Here is a 27,968-nt window from a genome sequence, read left to right on the forward strand (position 1 = left end):
CGGGCGTAAAATATACCGGGAGTGTAACAGCAATGCCATCATCTTCAGCTGGCAGCCCACCAACAAAACTCTATACTACGTTGCCACATCCACGGACAGCTCCAACAAGCGGGTGTTTTGTAGGACCACAGAGACCTCCTGCTTCTTCACCAACAGTGACTGCGGTCAGCGCTACCACTTCACTGTGTACGCCATCAGCACGTGTGACAGCGAAGTCAGCCCTCCCGAGTTTGTTGACACATGTGAGTAGTTGAGGTTTTGGGTTATTTTCCTGGTCGGTGGTTTCTGTGTGATGAGGAATGGCTTTAATTGATCACCAACAAAAGATGACTGCTGTTAAATTATTTCGTGTTTTGTAAGAAATGAACATTGTACATTTTATCCAAAGCGACATTCACTGAATTCAGATACGGGCCATTAGTAACAGGTAGAGGGTAGGGCATCGTACTCCGGGCTACCTACAGGTAGTCTACAGGCATTGGGGATCGAATCCCAACCATATCATCCCGGCCTCCGATGGTCGACAAAAAGAGACAAAGAGAAAATGTTTCGGTACCATGATGCACTCAACTTCTACTCACGCCTCCCCACCAGCTCCTTGTTTGCCAACCTCCGTGAGGACGACATTGAACTGTGAGACTCAGCTGCTGAGCGCCACCTGGGACAGCGTGGCTGGTGCCCAGGACTACCTGGTGGAGGCTATGGGCAACAACGGCGACCAGTACAACTGCAGCTCCTCCAACAACAGCTGTGCCCTGGCTTCCCTTCCGTGTGGGGAACACCTCAGTGTTTGGATCACCGCCTACAATGAGGGATGCTCCACCAACCGAGTGCTGGGGGAGGCTGCCGAGACGGGTAAGAACTGGGAGTTGGTGCGACGGGGAGAGATAAACGCAGTGCAAAGTTACTTCCATGGTAGCAAGAGAGTCCCTGGCATGAGGAGGTTTGGCCACCCTCGATGGAGACTGGTTTATTATTCCTTAATATGAAGGGACACACATCTCTGGCGTATTGTTGCTTCTTCCTCTCCTCACTTTGCCAACCCCGCTTTTTCCATCTATTGTCATCCTTGTGTCTGCAGTCCCCTGCTCCCCCACCAACGTGTCGGCTGTCGTGGGCTGTAGCCCGGACTCTGCTAGGGTCAACTGGACGGCGAGTGGAGGGGCCGTGTTCTACATCGCCACCGCCAAACACGGAGACGGATCCCAGCACAGCTGCACTTCATACGGCACCAACTGCCTCATTGACCGGCTCACCTGTGGGCAGGATTACAATGTCAGCCTCACTGCAACTAATTTCAAGTGCAACAGCTCAATCAGTACCGAGTTCGCCATAACCACCGGTAGGCCACCGCTAAGAAGGGCTTTGTTCAGTGTTGAGACCAACCAATAGCAGATTGGACATCAGGTCTTTATCAAATATTGATTTAATACTATTTCACTTTCTCAACATACTTGCTAACTAATCGCAGGCATACAAATGCCTGCGAGATGAATGATCAAATATTTTTTTTATACATGACCGGTAAAATGCAAAGTGAGGCAGTTGACCAACATCACGCAACATCTTCACCCCCTGTCGTCTCCTTGCCTGTTCTCCAGCACCGTGTCCTCCACAGTCCGTCCAGGCGACCATAAACTGTGAGGCCAACACTGCTCTCATTGACTGGCAGCACAGCAAGCCAACAGGCAACTTCATGGCCTTGCTGGAGGACCAGAAAGGACAAGAGCACCGGCTCAACTGCACCAGCAACACGGTTAACAGATGCCAGATCTCTGCTCTGCCCTGTGGACGGATGTACAACATCACAGTTACCTATGACGATGAAAGGTGTCCCATGACCTCCACGGCTATCAGCATGGCTTCTGGTACATATGACCGCCTTCTTTCTTCTTCTTAGCTAGGTGACTGAATAGTGAAGAGTTACTTAATAGCAAGAATGTTTTGCCCTCTCCTCACATCTAGGGTTTTTAATTCCGAGGCATGAATTGTCAATTTTGACATTGGGGTTGTTTTGAGCAAATAATCAGGAGCAACCTCATCCAGCCTTCCTTCACCTTGCCCTTTACAGTACCCTGTAGACCAGAAGACGTGCGGACCAACGTCTCCTGCAGTACAGGCGAGCTCACCGTCTCCTGGGGCGACTCCATACCTGCGCTGAACTACACCACCACCATCACCTCCGTGGCGACAGGTCAGCAGGTGCACTGCAACTCCACGGAGATGCAGTGCACCCAGAGCGGCTTGCCCTGTGGGAGCGCCTACTCCGTCGCCGTCTCCTCCTACCGTTCCAGCTGCGTCAGCTTTCCGAGCGCCAGCGTCAGTGTGGAAACAGGTTAGAGAGCCCGCTCGTAGGCTAGCAGAGGCTTGTCGTTTCTGACGATAGACTGTTTCTACTGCAGAGTCAATTGAAATCCTGCTCCTCCATGTGTGTTTATTCTCCTCTAGTACTGTGCAGCCCCACCAACGTCACAGCCACACAGTCGTGTGGCCAGACGTCTGTCCCGGTCTCCTGGCTCGCCAGCCCCGGTGCTGTTAACTACACTGCCTTCGCCGTGAGCAGCACGGGCCAGAGGACAGAGTGCTCAGCCACAGGCACCTCCTGCGTCATCCAGGGCTCCCTCCACTGCGGACAGGTGTATACCATCGCCGTTGTGGCTGTCAATGACAACTGTACCAGCCAAGAGAGCCAGTCCATTTCTTTGTACACAGGTAATGTAACCCAACATATAGGACGGAAACTGTTATTTTGTATTTAATGATGGTAATGCATTTGATGTTCATAGCATTAACGCTTGTGTCTGATTAAGATTGCCAGTATTGTTATTATACTCTCATTGAATTGAATATCGATTATGTTGTCCTCCAAATTCCCATGTTTCCCAATTCTCAGTTTCATGCCAAAATCCCAATTCTCCAGTTAACATCTCTAGCCAGTTACACTCACTCGCTCTGACCAATTGTCCTGGTCCCTTAGCACCAACACAGTAACTGAGTGATGTGATGTGATGTTTGTGAACACACATGTTTCTCCCTCTCCCAGCTCTGTGTTCACCAACCAACTTGAGTGGAGAGGTCACCTCTGGGTCCCACATTCCAATGGCGGTTCAGGTCACGTGGGATATGAGCCCAGTGTATGGGGCCATATACACCTTATGTTCTGAGCTGGTAGGGGTCCCTGGATCCAATTCCACGTACACTACCACTCACACCAATTTCACCCTTGCTGGCCTGCAATGTGGACAAAGGCACTCCATACGTGTCAAAGCAGAGGACGGGAACTGTACTAGCGCGGAGAGCCCAGCCATAGAAGTAGCCACAGGTATGACAGGATTAAACATGCTTTATTGTCTTACAGCATTTCAATTAAAATGATACCCCCCCAAAAAGGCAATCAACTGAGAGTGCATTTAAAATGCACCCTCAGAATTTAAAAAGGTTGCATTCCTGACTATCTGGCTTATTGTTTGAGCAGCTCTTAAAGGAGACAAAATATATCTTTATCCCTAAACAGACAATTCGGAGAGAGGCTACTCACATTGTTGGCCTTTATAAACTTACTCAACTACTTTTTTTCCGGAACAATATAAAAATTCATCACATTTTCTTTTAACTTTACTCTTCAGCTTCCTGTATGCCTGCCAACCTAACAGCCCGTGTGGACTGTGGGACGAGCATGGGCAACTTCTCCTGGTCCGAGACCCATGGGGTCGATTTCTACACTGTGAAAGTGACGGGCGACGACGGTCACATGGAGTCCTGCACCTCCACCCACACCTCCTGTGTTGTGAGACTCCACTGTGGTTGCTCGTACGCAGCTAGTCTGGTGGTGTCTGCCGAGGGATCCAACAGTTCACAGCATGCAGCCATTAACTTGGACTCTGGTGAGATATGGACAGCAATTTTTAGAACGCACACACACCACACGCACATGCCTGCAGGAAATGGATGGATTCATCTGAGCATGTTTAATCCTGTCGTACCTGCGGCTACTTCTATGGCTGGGCTCTCCGCGCTAGTACAGTTCCCGTCCTCTGCCTTTTAGTTTACTCAAGTGATACATTTTTTGTCAACTTAATTCAACTGGATTACGGTTTGGGCATATTTTTTACGTGTAAACAATTATCTTCTGGCACCATGTCTTCCAGAAAATTGAATTGCTAGCACCTGCTGTTTTGACATGCCAATATCCTTTCCTTTCCCAATTGGTGATTTACTGGTCACATCACGATTCCCACCCTCCCCACTCCCCCCGCTGGCCCGTGGTCACACTGCTCCCAAAGGCCGTGGCCTGGCCACGATTGCTCCTTCATACATACGCCATCACGTCGTGATACGATAAATACGTCATCACCAAGCGTGGTGTCCAGCTGCGACTGAATGATATCGTCGGCCCAAATTTCAAGTAAACACTCGACTTCACTATCGCACCAACGTAAACCCACTCGTGAACCACTTGCCGCCATTGTTTGAAAAGACTGTTGTGGGGAAGAAGGGCATGGACCTATAAAGAAAGAAGGGTCGGGCAAGGACAACGTCATCCAGCTCACGTTGCGTATCCGCGTGTGTGCGCGTGTCATCTCATTAGCATCTGTACTTTGGCCACGGCACACGTCTCCCAAGTGTGCCGTGGCCAAGGGGCTGTTCCGTGCTGGAATACGGATGGCATGGTCACACTAGCCAAACGTTCTAGACTTTAGTATGCAAATGAGCTCGGGCACGGGCCGCCGACCTAGTGTGAGTGGCCCCTAAATTGGTTTCTAGAGATCTCAATACAATTGTTGATTTACTGTTCACATCCTTCGTTGAATCTTTAGGTCCCTGTATGCCCCAAGCAGTGGTGACCAATTCGGAATGTAACTCCAGTATTGCCTCAGTTAGTTGGACTGCCAGCAACATGAATGAGACGTACATTGCTGTGGCAACAGGACTTGATGGCCACACACACAAGTGTTGCACAAATACCAGCTCCTGCACCTGGGATGACCTACACTGTGGTGAGAAGTACACTGTCCATGTGATTGCGAGGAATGGAAACTGCACCGGTCTGCCAAGCAATGGCTCGCCCATTCATACAGGTATGTGCACTGTCCACAAACCTTTTCCTAAATCCACCAATTAATCCGTCTTTCAGTTTCATGCATGTTTTCCAGAAATGATAATAAGATTGTTAAAATCCTGATCATATCCTTCTCCAAATCCATAGGTCCCTGTATGCCCCAGGCAGTGGTGACCAATTCGGAATGTAACTCCAGTATTGCCTCAGTTAGTTGGACTGCCAACAATCTAAATCAGACGTACATTGCTGTGGCAACAGGACTTGATGGCCACACCCACGATTGTGTAACAAATACCAGCTCCTGCACCTGGGACGACCTACACTGTGGTGAGAAGTACACTGTCCATGTGATGGCGAGGAATGGAAACTGCACCGGTCTGCCAAACAATGGCTCTATCATTCATATGGGTATGAGACCTTTCCACTGTTGATGGACTTGATGCACCATTTCAAGTGTCTTTAACAGTTAGGGCGCACTCACATTAGGCAAGTTTGCCTGTTCCGTGTTGCAGGAAGATTCAGCACGATTCCCCCCCTCCCCACTCCCCCCGCTGGCCCGTGGTCACACTGCTCCCAAAGGCCGTGGCCTGGGCACGATTGCTTCTTCATACATACGTCATCACGTCGTTATACGATAAATACGTCATCACAAAGTGTGGTCTCCAACTGCGACTGAATGCTGTCGTCGGCCCAAATTTCAAGCAAACACTCGACTTCACTATCGCAGCAACGTAAACCCACTCGTGAACCACTTGCCGCCATTGTTTAAAATGACTGTTGTGGGGAAGAAGGGCATGGACCTATAAAGAAAGAAGGGTCGCGCAAGGACAACGTCAACCAGCTCACGTTGCGTATCGGCGTGTGTGTGCGTGTCATCTCATTAGCATCTGTACTTTGGCCACGGCACACGTCACCCAAGTGTGCCGTGGCCAAGGGGCTGTTCCGTGCTGGAATACGGATGGCGTGGTCACACTAGCCAAACGTTCTAGACTTTAGTATGCAAATGAGCTCGGGCACGGACCGCGGACCTAATGTGAGTGGCCCCTAAATTGGTTTCCAGAGATCTCAATGCAATTGTTGATTTACTGTTCACATCCTTCGTTGAATCTTTAGGTCCCTGTATGCCCCAGGCAGTGGTGACCAATTCAGAATGTAACTCCAGTATTGCCTCAGTTAGTTGGACTGCCATCAACATGAATGAGACATACATTGCTGTGGCAACAGGACTTGATGGCCACACACACGAGTGTTGCACAAATACCAGCTCCTGCACCTGGGATGACCTACACTGTGGTGAGAAGTACACTGTCCATGTGATTGCGAGGAATGGAAACTGCACCGGTCTGCCAAGCAATGGCTCGCCCATTCATACAGGTATGTAAACTGTCCACAAACCATTTCCTAAATCCACCAATTAATCCGTCTTTCACTTTCATGCATGTTTTCCAGAAATGATAATAAGATTGTTAAAATCCTGATCATATCCTTCTCCAAATCCATAGGTCCCTGTATGCCCCAGGCAGTGGTGACCAATTCGGAATGTAACTCCAGTATTGCCTCAGTTAGTTGGACTGCCAACAATCTAAATCAGACATACATTGCTGTGGCAACAGGACTTGATGGCCACACACACGAGTGTGGCACAAATATCAGCTCCTGCACCTGGGATGACCTACACTGTGGTGAGAAGTACACTGTCCATGTGATTGCGAGGAAGGGAAACTGCACTGGTCTGCCAAGCAACGGCTCGCCCATTCATACAGGTATGTGAACTGTCCACTAACCTTTTCCTAAATCCACCAATTAATCTGTTTTACAGTTTCATGCATGTTTTCCAGAAATGATAAGATTGTTAAAATCTTGTTCATATCCTTCTCCAAATCCATAGGTCCCTGTATGCCCCAGGCAGTGGTGACCAATTCGGAATGTAACTCCAGTATTGCCTCAGTTAGTTGGACTGCCAACAATCTAAATCAGACGTACATTGCTGTGGCAACAGGACATGATGGCCACACCCACGAGTGTGTCACAAATACCAGCTCCTGCACCTGGGCCGACCTACACTGTGGTGAGGAGTACACTGTCCATGTGATGGCTAGGAATGGAAACTCCACCGGTCTGCCAAGCAATGGCTCGCCCATCCATACAGGTATGTGAACTGTCCAACAATCTTTACCTTAATCCACCAATTAATCTGTCTTGCAACTTCATGCATGTATTCCAGAAATGATAATAAGATTGTTAAAATCCTGTTCATATCCTTCTCCAAATCCATAGGTCCCTGTATGCCCATGGCAGTGGTGACCAATTCGGAATGTAACTCCAGTATTGCCTCAGTTAGTTGGACTGCCAACAATCTAAATCAGACGTACATTGCTGTGGCAACAGGACTTGATGGCCACACCCACGATTGTGTAACAAATACCAGCTCCTGCACCTGGGATGACCTACACTGTGGTGAGAAGTACACTGTCCATGTGATGGCGAGGAATGGAAACTGCACCGGTCCGCCAAACAATGGCTCTATCATTCATATGGGTATGAGACCTTTCCACTGTTGATGGACTTGATGCACCATTTCAAGTGTCTTTAACAGTTAGGGCGCACTCACATTAGGCAAGTTTGCCTGTTCCGTGTTGCAGGAAGATTCGGCACGATTCTCCCCCTCCCCACTCCCCCCGCTGGCCCGTGGTCACACTGCTCCCAAAGGCCGTGGCCTGGGCAAGATTGCTCCTTCATACATACGTCATCACGTCGTTATACGATAAATACGTCATCACAAAGTGTGGTCTCCAACTGCGACTGAATGCTGTCGTCGGCCCAAATTTCAAGCAAACACTCGACTTCACTATCGCAGCAACGTAAACCCACTCGTGAACCACTTGCCGCCATTGTTTAAAATGACTGTTGTGGGGAAGAAGGGCATGGACCTATAAAGAAAGAAGGGTCGCGCAAGGACAACGTCATCCAGCTCACGTTGCGTATCGGCGTGTGTGCGCGTGTCATCTCATTAACATCTGTACTTTGGCCACGGCACACGTCTCCCAAGTGTGCCGTGGCCAAGGGGCTGTTCCGTGCTGGAATACGGATGGCGTGGTCACACTAGCCAAACGTTCTAGACTTCAGTATGCAAATGAGCTCGGGCACGGACCGCGGACCTAGTGTGAGTGGCCCCTAAATTGGTTTCCAGAGATCTCAATGCAATTGTTGATTTACTGTTCACATCCTTCGTTGAATCTTTAGGTCCCTGTATGCCCCAAGCAGTGGTGACCAATTCGGAATGTAACTCCAGTATTGCCTCAGTTAGTTGGACTGCCAGCAACATGAATGAGACGTACATTGCTGTGGCAACAGGACTTGATGGCCACACACACAAGTGTTGCACAAATACCAGCTCCTGCACCTGGGATGACCTACACTGTGGTGAGAAGTACACTGTCCATGTGATTGCGAGGAATGGAAACTGCACCGGTCTGCCAAGCAATGGCTCGCCCATTCATACAGGTATGTGCACTGTCCACAAACCTTTTCCTAAATCCACCAATTAATCCGTCTTTCAGTTTCATGCATGTTTTCCAGAAATGATAATAAGATTGTTAAAATCCTGATCATATCCTTCTCCAAATCCATAGGTCCCTGTATGCCCCAGGCAGTGGTGACCAATTCGGAATGTAACTCCAGTATTGCCTCAGTTAGTTGGACTGCCAACAATCTAAATCAGACGTACATTGCTGTGGCAACAGGACTTGATGGCCACACCCACGATTGTGTAACAAATACCAGCTCCTGCACCTGGGACGACCTACACTGTGGTGAGAAGTACACTGTCCATGTGATGGCGAGGAATGGAAACTGCACCGGTCTGCCAAACAATGGCTCTATCATTCATATGGGTATGAGACCTTTCCACTGTTGATGGACTTGATGCACCATTTCAAGTGTCTTTAACAGTTAGGGCGCACTCACATTAGGCAAGTTTGCCTGTTCCGTGTTGCAGGAAGATTCAGCACGATTCCCCCCCTCCCCACTCCCCCCGCTGGCCCGTGGTCACACTGCTCCCAAAGGCCGTGGCCTGGGCACGATTGCTTCTTCATACATACGTCATCACGTCGTTATACGATAAATACGTCATCACAAAGTGTGGTCTCCAACTGCGACTGAATGCTGTCGTCGGCCCAAATTTCAAGCAAACACTCGACTTCACTATCGCAGCAACGTAAACCCACTCGTGAACCACTTGCCGCCATTGTTTAAAATGACTGTTGTGGGGAAGAAGGGCATGGACCTATAAAGAAAGAAGGGTCGCGCAAGGACAACGTCAACCAGCTCACGTTGCGTATCGGCGTGTGTGTGCGTGTCATCTCATTAGCATCTGTACTTTGGCCACGGCACACGTCACCCAAGTGTGCCGTGGCCAAGGGGCTGTTCCGTGCTGGAATACGGATGGCGTGGTCACACTAGCCAAACGTTCTAGACTTTAGTATGCAAATGAGCTCGGGCACGGACCGCGGACCTAATGTGAGTGGCCCCTAAATTGGTTTCCAGAGATCTCAATGCAATTGTTGATTTACTGTTCACATCCTTCGTTGAATCTTTAGGTCCCTGTATGCCCCAGGCAGTGGTGACCAATTCAGAATGTAACTCCAGTATTGCCTCAGTTAGTTGGACTGCCATCAACATGAATGAGACATACATTGCTGTGGCAACAGGACTTGATGGCCACACACACGAGTGTTGCACAAATACCAGCTCCTGCACCTGGGATGACCTACACTGTGGTGAGAAGTACACTGTCCATGTGATTGCGAGGAATGGAAACTGCACCGGTCTGCCAAGCAATGGCTCGCCCATTCATACAGGTATGTAAACTGTCCACAAACCATTTCCTAAATCCACCAATTAATCCGTCTTTCACTTTCATGCATGTTTTCCAGAAATGATAATAAGATTGTTAAAATCCTGATCATATCCTTCTCCAAATCCATAGGTCCCTGTATGCCCCAGGCAGTGGTGACCAATTCGGAATGTAACTCCAGTATTGCCTCAGTTAGTTGGACTGCCAACAATCTAAATCAGACATACATTGCTGTGGCAACAGGACTTGATGGCCACACACACGAGTGTGGCACAAATATCAGCTCCTGCACCTGGGATGACCTACACTGTGGTGAGAAGTACACTGTCCATGTGATTGCGAGGAAGGGAAACTGCACTGGTCTGCCAAGCAACGGCTCGCCCATTCATACAGGTATGTGAACTGTCCACTAACCTTTTCCTAAATCCACCAATTAATCTGTTTTACAGTTTCATGCATGTTTTCCAGAAATGATAAGATTGTTAAAATCTTGTTCATTTCCTTCTCCAAATCCATAGGTCCCTGTATGCCCCAGGCAGTGGTGACCAATTCGGAATGTAACTCCAGTATTGCCTCAGTTAGTTGGACTGCCAACAATCTAAATCAGACGTACATTGCTGTGGCAACAGGACATGATGGCCACACCCACGAGTGTGTCACAAATACCAGCTCCTGCACCTGGGCCGACCTACACTGTGGTGAGGAGTACACTGTCCATGTGATGGCTAGGAATGGAAACTCCACCGGTCTGCCAAGCAATGGCTCGCCCATCCATACAGGTATGTGAACTGTCCAACAATCTTTACCTTAATCCACCAATTAATCTGTCTTGCAACTTCATGCATGTATTCCAGAAATGATAATAAGATTGTTAAAATCCTGTTCATATCCTTCTCCAAATCCATAGGTCCCTGTATGCCCATGGCAGTGGTGACCAATTCGGAATGTAACTCCAGTATTGCCTCAGTTAGTTGGACTGCCAACAATCTAAATCAGACGTACATTGCTGTGGCAACAGGACTTGATGGCCACACCCACGATTGTGTAACAAATACCAGCTCCTGCACCTGGGATGACCTACACTGTGGTGAGAAGTACACTGTCCATGTGATGGCGAGGAATGGAAACTGCACCGGTCCGCCAAACAATGGCTCTATCATTCATATGGGTATGAGACCTTTCCACTGTTGATGGACTTGATGCACCATTTCAAGTGTCTTTAACAGTTAGGGCGCACTCACATTAGGCAAGTTTGCCTGTTCCGTGTTGCAGGAAGATTCGGCACGATTCTCCCCCTCCCCACTCCCCCCGCTGGCCCGTGGTCACACTGCTCCCAAAGGCCGTGGCCTGGGCAAGATTGCTCCTTCATACATACGTCATCACGTCGTTATACGATAAATACGTCATCACAAAGTGTGGTCTCCAACTGCGACTGAATGCTGTCGTCGGCCCAAATTTCAAGCAAACACTCGACTTCACTATCGCAGCAACGTAAACCCACTCGTGAACCACTTGCCGCCATTGTTTAAAATGACTGTTGTGGGGAAGAAGGGCATGGACCTATAAAGAAAGAAGGGTCGCGCAAGGACAACGTCATCCAGCTCACGTTGCGTATCGGCGTGTGTGCGCGTGTCATCTCATTAACATCTGTACTTTGGCCACGGCACACGTCTCCCAAGTGTGCCGTGGCCAAGGGGCTGTTCCGTGCTGGAATACGGATGGCGTGGTCACACTAGCCAAACGTTCTAGACTTCAGTATGCAAATGAGCTCGGGCACGGACCGCGGACCTAGTGTGAGTGGCCCCTAAATTGGTTTCCAGAGATCTCAATGCAATTGTTGATTTACTGTTCACATCCTTCGTTGAATCTTTAGGTCCCTGTATGCCCCAAGCAGTGGTGACCAATTCGGAATGTAACTCCAGTATTGCCTCAGTTAGTTGGACTGCCAGCAACATGAATGAGACGTACATTGCTGTGGCAACAGGACTTGATGGCCACACACACAAGTGTTGCACAAATACCAGCTCCTGCACCTGGGATGACCTACACTGTGGTGAGAAGTACACTGTCCATGTGATTGCGAGGAATGGAAACTGCACCGGTCTGCCAAGCAATGGCTCGCCCATTCATACAGGTATGTGCACTGTCCACAAACCTTTTCCTAAATCCACCAATTAATCCGTCTTTCAGTTTCATGCATGTTTTCCAGAAATGATAATAAGATTGTTAAAATCCTGATCATATCCTTCTCCAAATCCATAGGTCCCTGTATGCCCCAGGCAGTGGTGACCAATTCGGAATGTAACTCCAGTATTGCCTCAGTTAGTTGGACTGCCAACAATCTAAATCAGACATACATTGCTGTGGCAACAGGACTTGATGGCCACACCCACGATTGTGTAACAAATACCAGCTCCTGCACCTGGGACGACCTACACTGTGGTGAGAAGTACACTGTCCATGTGATGGCGAGGAATGGAAACTGCACCGGTCTGCCAAACAATGGCTCTAACATTCATATGGGTATGAGACCTTTCCACTGTTGATGGACTTGATGCACCATTTCAAGTGTCTTTAACAGTTAGGGCGCACTCACATTAGGCAAGTTTGCCTGTTCCGTGTTGCAGGAAGATTCAGCACGATTCCCCCCCTCCCCACTCCCCCCGCTGGCCCGTGGTCACACTGCTCCCAAAGGCCGTGGCCTGGGCACGATTGCTTCTTCATACATACGTCATCACGTCGTTATACGATAAATACGTCATCACAAAGTGTGGTCTCCAACTGCGACTGAATGCTGTCGTCGGCCCAAATTTCAAGCAAACACTCGACTTCACTATCGCAGCAACGTAAACCCACTCGTGAACCACTTGCCGCCATTGTTTAAAATGACTGTTGTGGGGAAGAAGGGCATGGACCTATAAAGAAAGAAAGGTCGCGCAAGGACAACGTCAACCAGCTCACGTTGCGTATCGGCGTGTGTGTGCGTGTCATCTCATTAGCATCTGTACTTTGGCCACGGCACACGTCTCCCAAGTGTGCCGTGGCCAAGGGGCTGTTCCGTGCTGGAATACGGATGGCGTGGTCACACTAGCCAAACGTTCTAGACTTTAGTATGCAAATGAGCTCGGGCACGGACCGCGGACCTAATGTGAGTGGCCCCTAAATTGGTTTCCAGAGATCTCAATGCAATTGTTGATTTACTGTTCACATCCTTCGTTGAATCTTTAGGTCCCTGTATGCCCCAGGCAGTGGTGACCAATTCAGAATGTAACTCCAGTATTGCCTCAGTTAGTTGGACTGCCAGCAACATAAATGAGACATACATTGCTGTGGCAACAGGACTTGATGGCCACACACACGAGTGTTGTACAAATACCAGCTCCTGCACCTGGGATGACCTACACTGTGGTGAGAAGTACACTGTCCATGTGATTGCGAGGAATGGAAACTGCACCGGTCTGCCAAGCAATGGCTCGCCCATTCATACAGGTATGTAAACTGTCCACAAACCATTTCCTAAATCCACCAATTAATCCGTCTTTCACTTTCATGCATGTTTTCCAGAAATGATAATAAGATTGTTAAAATCCTGATCATATCCTTCTCCAAATCCATAGGTCCCTGTATGCCCCAGGCAGTGGTGACCAATTCGGAATGTAACTCCAGTATTGCCTCAGTTAGTTGGACTGCCAACAATCTAAATCAGACATACATTGCTGTGGCAACAGGACTTGATGGCCACACACACGAGTGTGGCACAAATACCAGCTCCTGCACCTGGGATGACCTACACTGTGGTGAGAAGTACACTGTCCATGTGATTGCGAGGAAGGGAAACTGCACTGGTCTGCCAAGCAACGGCTCGCCCATTCATACAGGTATGTGAACTGTCCACTAACCTTTTCCTAAATCCACCAATTAATCTGTTTTACAGTTTCATGCATGTTTTTCCAGAAATGATAAGATTGTTAAAATCTTGTTCATATCCTTCTCCAAATCCATAGGTCCCTGTATGCCCCAGGCAGTGGTGACCAATTCGGAATGTAACTCCAGTATTGCCTCAGTTAGTTGGACTGCCAACAATCTAAATCAGACGTACATTGCTGTGGCAACAGGACTTGATGGCCACACCCACGAGTGTGTCACAAATACCAGCTCCTGCACCTGGGCCGACCTACACTGTGGTGAGGAGTACACTGTCCATGTGATGGCTAGGAATGGAAACTCCACCGGTCTGCCAAGCAATGGCTCGCCCATCCATACAGGTATGTGAACTGTCCAACAATCTTTACCTTAATCCACCAATTAATCTGTCTAGCAACTTCATGCATGTTTTCCAGAAATGATAATAAGATTGTTAAAATCCTGTTCATATCCTTCTCCAAATCCATAGGTCCCTGTATGCCCATGGCAGTGGTGACCAATTCGGAATGTAACTCCAGTATTGCCTCAGTTAGTTGGACTGACAACAATCTAAATCAGACGTACATTGCTGTGGCAACAGGACTTGATGGCCACACCCACGATTGTGTAACAAATACCAGCTCCTGCACCTGGGATGACCTACACTGTGGTGAGAAGTACACTGTCCATGTGATGGCGAGGAATGGAAACTGCACCGGTCCGCCAAACAATGGCTCTATCATTCATATGGGTATGAGACCTTTCCACTGTTGATGGACTTGATGCACCATTTCAAGTGTCTTTAACAGTTAGGGCGCACTCACATTAGGCAAGTTTGCCTGTTCCGTGTTGCAGGAAGATTCAGCACGATTCTCCCCCTCCCCACTCCCCCCGCTGGCCCGTGGTCACACTGCTCCCAAAGGCCGTGGCCTGGGCAAGATTGCTCCTTCATACATACGTCATCACGTCGTTATACGATAAATACGTCATCACAAAGTGTGGTCTCCAACTGCGACTGAATGCTGTCGTCGGCCCAAATTTCAAGCAAACACTCGACTTCACTATCGCAGCAACGTAAACCCACTCGTGAACCACTTGCTGCCATTGTTTAAAATGACTGTTGTGGGGAAGAAGGGCATGGACCTATAAAGAAAGAAGGGTCGCGCAAGGACAACGTCATCCAGCTCACGTTGCGTATCGGCGTGTGTGCGCGTGTCATCTCATTAGCATCTGTACTTTGGCCACGGCACACGTCTCCCAAGTGTGCCGTGGCCAAGGGGCTGTTCCGTGCTGGAATACGGATGGCGTGGTCACACTAGCCAAACGTTCTAGACTTCAGTATGCAAATGAGCTCGGGCACGGACCGCGGACCTAGTGTGAGTGGCCCCTAAATTGGTTTCCAGAGATCTCAATACAATTGTTGATTTTCTGTTCACATCCTTCGTTTAACCTTTAGGTGCCTGTATGCCCCAGGCAGTGGTGACCAATTCGGAATGTAACTCCAGTATTGCCTCAGTTAGTTGGACTGCCAGCAACATGAATGAGACATACATCGCTGTGGCAACAGGACTTGATGGCCACACACACAAGTGTGTCACAAATACCAGCTCCTGCACCTGGGACGACCTACACTGTGGTGAGAAGTACTCTGTCCATGTGACGGCGAGAAATGGAAACCGCACCGGTCTGCCAAGCAATGGCTCGCCCATCCATACAGGTATGTGAACTGTCCAACAATCTTTACCTTAATCCACCAATTAATCCGTATTGCAACTTTATGCATGTTTTCCAGAAATGATAATAAGATTCTTAAAATCCTGTTCATATACTTCTCCAAATCCATAGGTCCCTGTATGCCCATGGCAGTGGTGACCAATTTGGAATGTAACTCCAGTATTGCCTCAGTTAGTTGGACTGCCAACAATCTAAATCAGACGTACATTGCTGTGGCAACAGGACTTGATGGCCACACCCACGATTGTGTAACAAATACCAGCTCCTGCACCTGGGATGACCTACACTGTGGTGAGAAGTACACTGTCCATGTGATGGCGAGGAATGGAAACTGCACTGGTCTGCCAAGCAATGGCTCTATTATTCATATGGGTATGAGACCTTTCCACTGTTGAAGGACTTGATGCACCATTTCAAGTGTCTTGAACAGTTATACTTGGTTTCCAGAGATCTCAATACAATTGTTGATTTTCTGTTCACATCCTTCGTTGAATCTTTAGGTCCCTGTATGCCCCAGGCAGTGGTGACCAATTCGGAATGTAACTCCAGTATTGCCTCAGTTAGTTGGACTGCCAGCAACATGAATGAGACATACATCGCTGTGGCAACAGGACTTGATGGCCACACACACAAGTGTGTCACAAATACCAGCTCCTGCACCTGGGACGACCTACACTGTGGTGAGAAGTACACTGTCCATGTGATGGCGAGGAATGGAAACTGCACCGGTCTGCCAAGCAATGGCTCTATCATTCATATGGGTATGAGACCTTTCCACTGTTGATGGACTTGATGCACCATTTCAAGTGTCTTTAACAGTTAGGGCGCACTCACATTAGGCAAGTTTGCCTGTTCCGTGTTGCAGGAAGATTCAGCACGATTCCCCCCCTCCCCACTCCCTCCGCTGGCCCGTGGTCACACTGCTCCCAAAGGCCGTGGCCTGGGCACGATTGCTCCTTCATACATATGTCATCACGTCGTAATACGATAAATACGTCATCACCAAGCGTGGTGTCCATCTGCGACTGAATGCTGTCGTCGGCCAAAATTTCAAGTAAACACTTGACTTCACTATCGCACCAACGTAAACACACTCGTGAACCACTTGCCGCCATTGTTTAAAAAGACTGTGGTGGGGAAGAAGGGCATGGACCTATAAAGAAAGAAGGGTCGCGCAAGGACTACGTCATACAGCTCATGTTGCGTATCCGCGTGTGTGCGCGTGTCATCTCATTAACAACTGTACTTTGGCCACGGCACACGTCTCCCAAGTGTGCCGTGGCCAAGGGGCTGTTCCGTGCTGGAATACGGATGGCGTGGTCACACTAGCCAAACGTTCTAGACTTTAGTATGCAAATGAGCTCGGGCACGGGCCGCCGACCTAGTGTGAGTGGCCCCTAAATTGGTTTCCAGAGATCTCAATACAATTGTTGATTTACTGTTCACATCCTTCGTTGAATCTTTAGGTCCCTGTATGCCCCAGGCAGTGGTGACCAATTCCGAATGTAACTCCAGTATTGCCTCAGTTAGTTGGACTGCCAGCAACATGAATGAGACATACATCGCTGTGGCAGCAGGACTTGATGGCCACACACACGAGTGTTGCACAAATACCAGCTCCTGCACCTGGGATGACCTACACTGTGGTGAGAAGTACACTGTCCATGTGATTGCGAGGAATGGAAACTGCACCAGTCTGCCAAGCAACGGCTCGCCCATTCATACAGGCATGTGAAGTGTCCACAAACCTTCTCCTAAATCCACCAATTAATTCGTCTTTCAGATTCATGCATGTTTTCCAGAAATGATAATAAGATTGTTAAAATCCTGTTCATATCCTTCTCCAAATCCATAGGTCCCTGTATGCCCCAGGCAGTGGTGACCAATTCGGAATGTAACTCCAGTATTGCATCAGTTAGTTGGACTGCCAACAATCTAAATCAGACGTACATCGCTGTGGCAACAGGACTTGATGGCCACACACACGAGTGTTGCACAAATACCAGCTCCTGCACCTGGGACGACCTACACTGTGGTGAGAAGTATACTGTCCATGTGATGGCGAGGAATGGAAACTGCACCGGTCTGCCAAGCAATGGCTCTATTATTCATATGGGTATGAGACCTTTCCACTGTTGGTGGACTTGATGCACCATTTCAAGTGTCTTCAACAGTTATACTTGGTTTCCAGAGATCTCAATACAATTGTTGATTTACTATTCACATCCTTCGTTTATTCTTTAGGACCCTGTATGCCCCAGGCAGTGGTGACCAATTCGGAATGTAACTCCAGTATTGCCTCAGTTAGTTGGACTGCCAGCAACATGAATGAGACATACATCGCTGTGGCAACAGGACTTGATGGCCACACCCACGATTGTGAAACAAATACCAGCTCCTGCACCTGGGATGACCTACACTGTGGTGAGAAGTACACTGTCCATGTGATGGCGAGAAATGGAAACTGCACCGGTCTGCCAAGCAATGGCTCTATTATTCATATGGGTATGAGACCTTTGCACTGTTGATGGACTTGATGCACCATTTCAATTGTCTTTAACAGTTATACTTGGTTTCCAGAGATCTCAATACAATTGTTGATTTTCTGTTCACATCCTTCGTTTAAATTTTAGGTCCCTGTATGCCCCAGGCAGTGGTGACCAATTCGGAATGTAACTCCAGTATTGCCTCAGTTAGTTGGACTGCCAGCAACATGAATGAGACATACATCGCTGTGGCAACAGGACTTGATGGCCACACACACGAGTGTTGCACAAATACCAGCTCCTGCACCTGGGACGACCTACACTGTGGTGAGAAGTACACTGTCCATGTGATGGCGAGGAATGGAAACTGCACCGGTCTGCCAAGCAATGGCTCTATTATTCATATGGGTATGAGACCTTTCCACTGTTGATGGACTTGATGCACCATTTCAAGTGTCTTCAACAGTTATACTTGGTTTCCAGAGATCTCAATACAATTGTTGATTTACTATTCACATCCTTCGTTTATTCTTTAGGACCCTGTATGCCCCAGGCAGTGGTGACCAATTCGGAATGTAACTCCAGTATTGCCTCAGTTAGTTGGACTGCCAGCAACATGAATGAGACATACATCGCTGTGGCAACGGGACTTGATGGCCACACCCACGATTGTGAAACAAATACCAGCTCCTGCACCTGGGATGACCTACACTGTGGTGAGAAGTACACTGTCCATGTGATGGCGAGGAATGGAAACTGCACCGGTCTGCCAAGCAATGGCTCTATTATTCATATGGGTATGAGACCTTTCCACTGTTGATGGACTTGATGCACCATTTCAAGTGACTTCAACAGTTATACTTGGTTTCCAGAGATCTCAATACAATTGTTGATTTACTGTTCACATCCTTCGTTGAATCTTTAGGTCCCTGTATGCCCCAGGCAGTGGTGACCAATTCGGAATGTAACTCCAGTATTGCCTCAGTTAGTTGGACTGCCAGCAACATGAATGAGACATACATCGCTGTGGCAACAGGACTTGATGGCCACACACACGAGTGTTGCACAAATACCAGCTCCTGCACCTGGGATGACCTACACTGTGGTGAGAAGTACACTGTCCATGTGATGGCGAGAAATGGAAACTGCACCGGTCTGCCAAGCAATGGCTCTATTATTCATATGGGTATGAGACCTTTGCACTGTTGATGGACTTGATGCACCATTTCAAGTGTCTTTAACAGTTATACTTGGTTTCCAGAGATCTCAATACAATTGTTGATTTTCTGTTCACATCCTTCGTTTAAATTTTAGGTCCCTGTATGCCCCAGGCAGTGGTGACCAATTCGGAATGTAACTCCAGTATTGCCTCAGTTAGTTGGACTGCCAGCAACATGAATGAGACATACATCGCTGTGGCAACGGGACTTGATGGCCACACCCACGATTGTGAAACAAATACCAGCTCCTGCACCTGGGATGACCTACACTGTGGTGAGAAGTACACTGTCCATGTGATGGCGAGGAATGGAAACTGCACCGGTCTGCCAAGCAATGGCTCTATTATTCATATGGGTATGAGACCTTTCCACTGTTGATGGACTTGATGCACCATTTCAAGTGACTTCAACAGTTATACTTGGTTTCCAGAGATCTCAATACAATTGTTGATTTACTGTTCACATCCTTCGTTTATTCTTTAGGACCCTGTATGCCCCAGGCAGTGGTGACCAATACGGAATGTAACTCCAGTATTGCCTCAGTTAGTTGGACTGCCAGCAACATGAATGAGACATACATCGCTGTGGCAACAGGACTTGATGGCCACACCCACGATTGTGAAACAAATACCAGCTCCTGCACCTGGGCCGACCTACACTGTGGTGAGGAGTACACTGTCCATGTGATGGCGAGGAATGGAAACTGCACCGGTCTGCCAAGCAATGGCCCTATTATTCATATGGGTATGAGACCTTTCCACTGTTGATGGACTTGATGCACCATTTCAAGTGTCTTTAACAGTTAGGGCGCACTCACACTAGGCAATTTTGCCTGTTCCGTGTTGCAGGAAGATTCAGCACGATTCCCCCCTCCCCACTCCCCCCGCTGGCCCGTGGTCACACTGCTCCCAAAGGCCGTGGCCTGGTCACGATTTCTCCTTCATACATACGTCATCACTTCGTAATACGATAAATACGTCATCACTAAGCGTGGTGTCCAGCTGCGACTGAATGCTATCGTCGGCCCAAATTTCAAGTAAACACTCGACTTCACTATCGCACCAACGTAAACCCACTCATGAACCACTTGCCGCCATTGTTTGAAAAGACTGTTGTGGGGAAGAAGGGCATGGACCTATAAAGAAAGAAGGGTCGCACAAGGACTACGTCATCCAGCTCACGTTGCGTATCCGCGTGTGTGCGCGACTGCGCGTGTCATCTCATTAGCATCTGTACTTTGGCCACGGCACACGTCTCCCAAGTGTGCCGTGGCCAAGGGGCTGTTCCGTGCTGGAATACGGATGGCGTAGTCACACTAGCCAAACGTTCTAGACTTTAGTATGCAAATGAGCTTGGGCACGGACCGCAGACCTAGTTTGAGTGGCCCCTAAATTGGTTTCCAGAGATCTCAATACAATTGTTGATTTACTGTTCACATCCTTCGTTGAATCTTTAGGTCCCTGTATGCCCCAGGCAGTGGTGACCAATTCCGAATGTAACTCCAGTATTGCCTCAGTTAGTTGGACTGCCAGCAACATGAATGAGACATACTTCGCTGTGGCAACAGGACTTGATGGCCACACACACGAGTGTTGTTCAAATACCAGCTCCTGCATCTGGGATGACCTACACTGTGGTGAGAAGTACACTGTCCATGTGATTGCGAGGAATGGAAACTGCACCAGTCTGCCAAGCAACGGCTCGCCCATTCATACAGGCATGTGAAGTGTCCACAAACCTTCTCCTAAATCCACCAATTAATTCGTCTTTCAGATTCATGCATGTTTTCCAGAAATGATAATAAGATTGTTAAAATCCTGTTCATATCCTTCTCCAAATCCATAGGTCCCTGTATGCCCCAGGCAGTGGTGACCAATTCGGAATGTAACTCCAGTATTGCATCAGTTAGTTGGACTGCCAACAATCTAAATCAGACGTACATCGCTGTGGCAACAGGACTTGATGGCCACACACACGAGTGTTGCACAAATACCAGCTCCTGCACCTGGGACGACCTACACTGTGGTGAGAAGTATACTGTCCATGTGATGGCGAGGAATGGAAACTGCACCGGTCTGCCAAGCAATGGCTCTATTATTCATATGGGTATGAGACCTTTCCACTGTTGGTGGACTTGATGCACCATTTCAAGTGTCTTCAACAGTTATACTTGGTTTCCAGAGATCTCAATACAATTGTTGATTTACTATTCACATCCTTCGTTTATTCTTTAGGACCCTGTATGCCCCAGGCAGTGGTGACCAATTCGGAATGTAACTCCAGTATTGCCTCAGTTAGTTGGACTGCCAGCAACATGAATGAGACATACATCGCTGTGGCAACAGGACTTGATGGCCACACCCACGATTGTGAAACAAATACCAGCTCCTGCACCTGGGATGACCTACACTGTGGTGAGAAGTACACTGTCCATGTGATGGCGAGAAATGGAAACTGCACCGGTCTGCCAAGCAATGGCTCTATTATTCATATGGGTATGAGACCTTTGCACTGTTGATGGACTTGATGCACCATTTCAATTGTCTTTAACAGTTATACTTGGTTTCCAGAGATCTCAATACAATTGTTGATTTTCTGTTCACATCCTTCGTTTAAATTTTAGGTCCCTGTATGCCCCAGGCAGTGGTGACCAATTCGGAATGTAACTCCAGTATTGCCTCAGTTAGTTGGACTGCCAGCAACATGAATGAGACATACATCGCTGTGGCAACAGGACTTGATGGCCACACACACGAGTGTTGCACAAATACCAGCTCCTGCACCTGGGACGACCTACACTGTGGTGAGAAGTACACTGTCCATGTGATGGCGAGGAATGGAAACTGCACCGGTCTGCCAAGCAATGGCTCTATTATTCATATGGGTATGAGACCTTTCCACTGTTGATGGACTTGATGCACCATTTCAAGTGTCTTCAACAGTTATACTTGGTTTCCAGAGATCTCAATACAATTGTTGATTTACTATTCACATCCTTCGTTTATTCTTTAGGACCCTGTATGCCCCAGGCAGTGGTGACCAATTCGGAATGTAACTCCAGTATTGCCTCAGTTAGTTGGACTGCCAGCAACATGAATGAGACATACATCGCTGTGGCAACGGGACTTGATGGCCACACCCACGATTGTGAAACAAATACCAGCTCCTGCACCTGGGATGACCTACACTGTGGTGAGAAGTACACTGTCCATGTGATGGCGAGGAATGGAAACTGCACCGGTCTGCCAAGCAATGGCTCTATTATTCATATGGGTATGAGACCTTTCCACTGTTGATGGACTTGATGCACCATTTCAAGTGACTTCAACAGTTATACTTGGTTTCCAGAGATCTCAATACAATTGTTGATTTACTGTTCACATCCTTCGTTGAATCTTTAGGTCCCTGTATGCCCCAGGCAGTGGTGACCAATTCGGAATGTAACTCCAGTATTGCCTCAGTTAGTTGGACTGCCAGCAACATGAATGAGACATACATCGCTGTGGCAACAGGACTTGATGGCCACACACACGAGTGTTGCACAAATACCAGCTCCTGCACCTGGGATGACCTACACTGTGGTGAGAAGTACACTGTCCATGTGATGGCGAGAAATGGAAACTGCACCGGTCTGCCAAGCAATGGCTCTATTATTCATATGGGTATGAGACCTTTGCACTGTTGATGGACTTGATGCACCATTTCAAGTGTCTTTAACAGTTATACTTGGTTTCCAGAGATCTCAATACAATTGTTGATTTTCTGTTCACATCCTTCGTTTAAATTTTAGGTCCCTGTATGCCCCAGGCAGTGGTGACCAATTCGGAATGTAACTCCAGTATTGCCTCAGTTAGTTGGACTGCCAGCAACATGAATGAGACATACATCGCTGTGGCAACAGGACTTGATGGCCACACACACAAGTGTGTCACAAATACCAGCTCCTGCACCTGGGACGACCTACACTGTGGTGAGAAGTACACTGTCCATGTGATTGCGAGGAATGGAAACTGCACCGGTCTGCCAAGCAATGGCTCTATTATTCATATGGGTATGGAACCTTTCCACTGTTGATGGACTTGATGCACCATTTCAAGTGTCTTTAACAGTTATACTTGGTTTCCAGAGATCTCAATACAATTGTTGATTTTCTGTTCATATCCTTCGTTGAATCTTTAGGTCCCTGTATGCCCCAGGCAGTGGTGACCAATTCGGAATGTAACTCCAGTATTGCCTCAGTTAGTTGGACTGCCAGCAACATGAATGAGACATACATCGCTGTGGCAACAGGACTTGATGGCCACACACACAAGTGTGTCACAAATACCAGCTCCTGTACCTGGGATGACCTACACTGTGGTGAGAAGTACACTGTCCATGTGACGGCGAGAAATAGAAACTGCACCGGTCCGCCAAGCAACGGCTCGCCCATTCATACAGGTATGTGAACTGTCCACCAATTTTTAACTTGATCCACCAATTAATCTGTCTTTCAGTTTCATGCAAGTTTTCCATAAATCATAATAAGATTGCTAAAATCCTGTTCACATCCTTCTCCAAATCCCTAGGTCCCTGTATGCCCATGGCAGTGGTGACCAATTCGGATTGTAACTCCAGTATTGGTTTGGTTAGTTGGACCGCCAGCAATATAAATCAGACATACATTGCTGTGGCAACAGGACTTGATGGCCACAACCACGAGTGTATCACAAATACCAGCTCCTGCACCTGGGATGACCTACACTGTGGTGAGGAGTACACTGTCCAAGTGATGGCGAGGAATGGAAACTGCACTAGTCTGCCAAGCAACAGCTCTGTCATTCACATGGGTAAAAGTCTTTACCAATAATCTTTATTCTTTTATCCACTATCGAAGTTTCGTCATTCATGCAGCGTATGTTTTTTGCTCTTTTTGTTCAAATTGATCCTTCATATACACAAAACAACAATCTGGAGTATCCGTTTAGGTCTTTACTCTGAATTTAATTCTATATTTTTTCTCTTATATAATCTCCAGCTCCATGCCCACCACAGAGTATCAGTGGCACCCTGGATTGTGTTACAAATTCAGCCTGGATATCCTGGAACTCAAGCCAAGGTGCAGTGAGCTACACAGTGATGTCCCTTGTTGATGGGGACCACAGATTCAACTGTACCACCTCAACAAACTCCACTTGTGAGGTGCAGGACCTGGAGTGTGGTGCCATGTATAATTTCAGTGTCATCGCTTCAAACAGTTTTTGCGACAGTATTCCCAGCACTCCCATCGAACTGGAGACAGGTACGACAAAACGTTACGCTCATGTTTGATTGAGATCATGACAAAATGCTATTATTACTTCCCGTATCCCACTCTGTCTTGGATATTATTTACATTGTCAGATCTCTTTGCATTTGTGATCCTTGAAAACAATTTCATTAATGGGACTTACCTTTCCCAACGAATCAGACATTAGATTCATATCTAAAATCTGACCAGCTCAAATCTCAGTGAACAGGGCATTTGATTTTGTTTTGCACATTTCTTTGACCAATCATGTTGCTGGAGGCGGGCATCGTGCAGGCGTGTCACCAATAAGGGCGTTACTGGCGACAACAACTTGGCCAGCAGTCTAAAATTGTTTCTGTTAAGATTTCAAATCAACACCATTTAGAAAAACATGAAAAACAACAAAACATAGCGAGACAGGTAACAAGGCATGGTTCTGCCCCTTACAGTCTTGATTTCACGGCCTACGCTCTTTGTTGTCAGCCCCCGGAAAATCTGCTAAAACATCGTTGGACTGCTGCGTCTGAGATTCATTGTGCAATTTACACAATATCATTGCCAATCTCTCAATGAACTCACTATTATCAAACCCCCAAACCCCCAAACCCCCAACCCAGCCCCCTGTTCCCTCTCGGCCATCACCGCATCCGTTCAGTGCCACAACTCTTCCATCCTTGTGGTCTGGGAGACCATGGAGGGAGGCGAGGGAAACACTCAGTACAACGCCACGGCAGAGGCAAGCGACAGAACATACTTGTACTGCAACTCCACCGACACTCACTGCACTCTGTGGGGAGCGCGCTGTGATCTACGCTACACCATCATAGTGGCCGCATCTTCCGACCATTGCAGTGGTCTTCGGAGTCCGCCCTTCAGGATAAGCATGGGTACGTGCAGCTACTGTGGATCCAATGCATGCTGTTTTCCTTGAGTGTTTCTGTTTTACAGTCTTCCAGCGAAGACCAGTGTGGCGTTTTGCAACGCTAACATTTGCGGTTGTGTGTCTTCATTGTTTCCCATCGTAGAGCCCTGCCCACCAAGAGAGCTGGTGGTGAACACGTCCTGCGGGGACAGCGGTGCACTGGTGTCCTGGAGGCCCTCCCCAGTGGCCGAGGACTACCTTGTTACTGCCAGGGCTGCCGATGGCCACATGCCCACGTGCAACACCAGCTTTAGCAACTGCAGCCTGTCCGACCTCCACTGTGGCCAGCAGTATATGCTGTCTGTGACTGCTAGCCATCAGAACTGCCCAAGCAGGGCCAGTCAAAATGTCACCTTTAACACAGGTATGCTCTGCCCGTATCGTGTCAAATAAATGTCATTGGATAAATATGTATTATTCATCACCTCGAATGAAGACAAACCTTTACTTTAAGAATCATAGTATTTTCCTTTTGTGCAGGTACTGATTAGAAAATAACTGAATCACTGAAACCTTTAACCATTCTAAAGCCATGCTTCTTCTATGATGAAATGATGAAATCTGCATATCATTATGGATCATAATGTTATATTTACATTTAGGGGATTTTTGCTTTTATCCAAAGCGACAACCATTCATTCACACACACTCACACTCGGCGGAGTCAACCACGCTGGGCGAAGTCAGCTTGTAGTCAGGGTTAGGCGTCTTGCTCAGGGACACCTCCACCGTAAGAGTGGCCGGGGATCGAACTAGCAACCTTCCGGTTACCAGTCAACCCGCTCCACCTCCTGAGCTACTATCGCCCTAACCAACTCTATATATGTCGTTATATATAGTTCTTATATCTTCTACTCTCCCTTCTTCTCAACTCCGGCAGTGATATGCCAACCAGACGTTCTCTCAGTCAGCATCCACTGTGTCAATCAGTCGGCAGTGCTCTCTTGGACCCCCGTTGGTGATGTGGTGGGATACTCAGCCTCTGCTGAGAACGAGGCAGGCGACATGCTGTTCTGTAACAGCAGCTCAGAGCCCACCTGCACCATGGACGGCCTCCAGTGTGGATCCCAGTATAACTTCTCCGTCCAGGCCTCTGACGGGACCTGCAACCGCTCCATCAGTGAGCCAGTGCTGGCCGGAGGAGGTACCACAGAGATGTTCATTCATAAAGCATAGCATATGATGTCCATTATTACTATTATTATATCAATTTTTCTCGATATTTAAATGAATTAATTGGGTTGAGTTAAATTGGGCTCTTGAGTTAAATTAGGCTCCCTGATGTCTGCAGTCTACCTGTTTGTGTCCTGGCGGAGGCCTAACCCCCCCGCCTCCGTGCATGCATCTGAATAGTTGTAGATACGTATACATGTATCGAAGGCTACTTGTATAACCACCTTTATTACATATGTTCAAAGTCGATTTGCTGTCTGTCTGGCCCAGTCCCATGTCCTCCAGAAGATCTTCAGGTGCAGCTGTTGCCCATGGAAAGTGCAGTCCAGACACTGCATTTTGAGTGGTCCCAGGTTGCATGTCCAGATGTCCAGTACCAGCTGATCTTGACTGGCACCATATTAGGGGACAGCCAAGCACAGTTTGAGCTCTCTTCATATTGGACCAACTCAACCTTTTTTGAAATGCCCCTCCCCTGCGGCTCATCCTACCTGGCTACGGTGCAGGGCAGAGGACCCGCTGGCACCAGTGCGCCCTCTGAGGCTTTAAATGGAACTACAGGTACACGGCTTTCCCCAACCAAGCCTTTGCCTTCAGAGCATTAAACAAAATAGATAAGAGAGTTTGAGTGTGAATGTGAATGTATTCAAATGTACAAGATAAAATAGTATTAAACGTTTCCATCACAGCCTTTCCAGGTTAGTCAGTGTATGAATGCATTTATGAAATAAAATGGCTGGGTTTGATTGTTGCAGAAATGTTTAAAGCTGTGTATTCAATTGGTTCTAGAATACACCTATTTTACGAAGAGGATATTTCCGGATCAGATATGATACAACTGAATAATAACTCAAGCATGTTCAACGTCCATCCAAAATAGCAATCACTTGAAGCCACCAACCACTAACAAACCAACAAATCCCTGCCCGCTCTCTTTTATATATTTCCTCCACCCAGCTCCATGTTCGCCTGCAAACGTGACTTTCACAGGCAGTACTGCCTCAGCCACCCTCTCATGGTACGCCTCTGTGTTCGCCACCTACTACACGGTGTACGACAACCGGACGGCGCCCCCGAGCCAATTGTGCAACGCCACTGGGCTCACCTGCAGCCTGACTGAAGTCCCTCATGGCAGCGTTCTCATCACTGCCAGCAACGCAGCGGGCGAGAGTGATTCGGCCCCTGTCGAAAGAGGTAGGTGCTGCCTTGTTGTGTTTTAGAACAGACACACGCACACATGCAAGCCTGCATGCAGCTGTAGCTGATGAAGAGTGAAGTTTATGTTTCATGTATGTTTGATAGATACTGCCTCATCGTTAATGAAGGGGAACCAACCTGTCATTGTTG

The 27,968-nt window shown here is 47.9% G+C and overlaps 1 protein-coding gene across 1 annotated transcript in view; it reads left to right on the forward strand.

Moving 5' to 3' along the window:
* Nucleotides 1-27,968, forward strand: part of LOC132463345 (uncharacterized) — a 32,118-nt gene that overhangs the window by 1,797 nt on the left and 2,353 nt on the right. Inside the window, exons 3-16 of the mRNA XM_060059423.1 lie at nt 1-242; nt 595-855; nt 1,082-1,342; nt 1,602-1,868; nt 2,449-2,712; nt 3,044-3,322; nt 3,627-3,884; nt 23,826-24,086; nt 24,275-24,538; nt 25,144-25,413; nt 25,552-25,812; nt 26,329-26,592; nt 26,892-27,182; nt 27,579-27,815. The exon at nt 1-242 is cut by the window's left edge and continues 16 nt beyond it. Coding sequence (XP_059915406.1) covers nt 1-242; nt 595-855; nt 1,082-1,342; nt 1,602-1,868; nt 2,449-2,712; nt 3,044-3,322; nt 3,627-3,884; nt 23,826-24,086; nt 24,275-24,538; nt 25,144-25,413; nt 25,552-25,812; nt 26,329-26,592; nt 26,892-27,182; nt 27,579-27,815 — 3,680 coding nt within the window. The remainder of the gene's footprint in view (nt 243-594; nt 856-1,081; nt 1,343-1,601; nt 1,869-2,448; nt 2,713-3,043; nt 3,323-3,626; nt 3,885-23,825; nt 24,087-24,274; nt 24,539-25,143; nt 25,414-25,551; nt 25,813-26,328; nt 26,593-26,891; nt 27,183-27,578; nt 27,816-27,968) is intronic.

Source organism: Gadus macrocephalus, chromosome 8, assembly GCF_031168955.1.
Source record: "Gadus macrocephalus chromosome 8, ASM3116895v1".
In the NCBI taxonomy this organism is placed as follows: domain Eukaryota; kingdom Metazoa; phylum Chordata; class Actinopteri; order Gadiformes; family Gadidae; genus Gadus; species Gadus macrocephalus.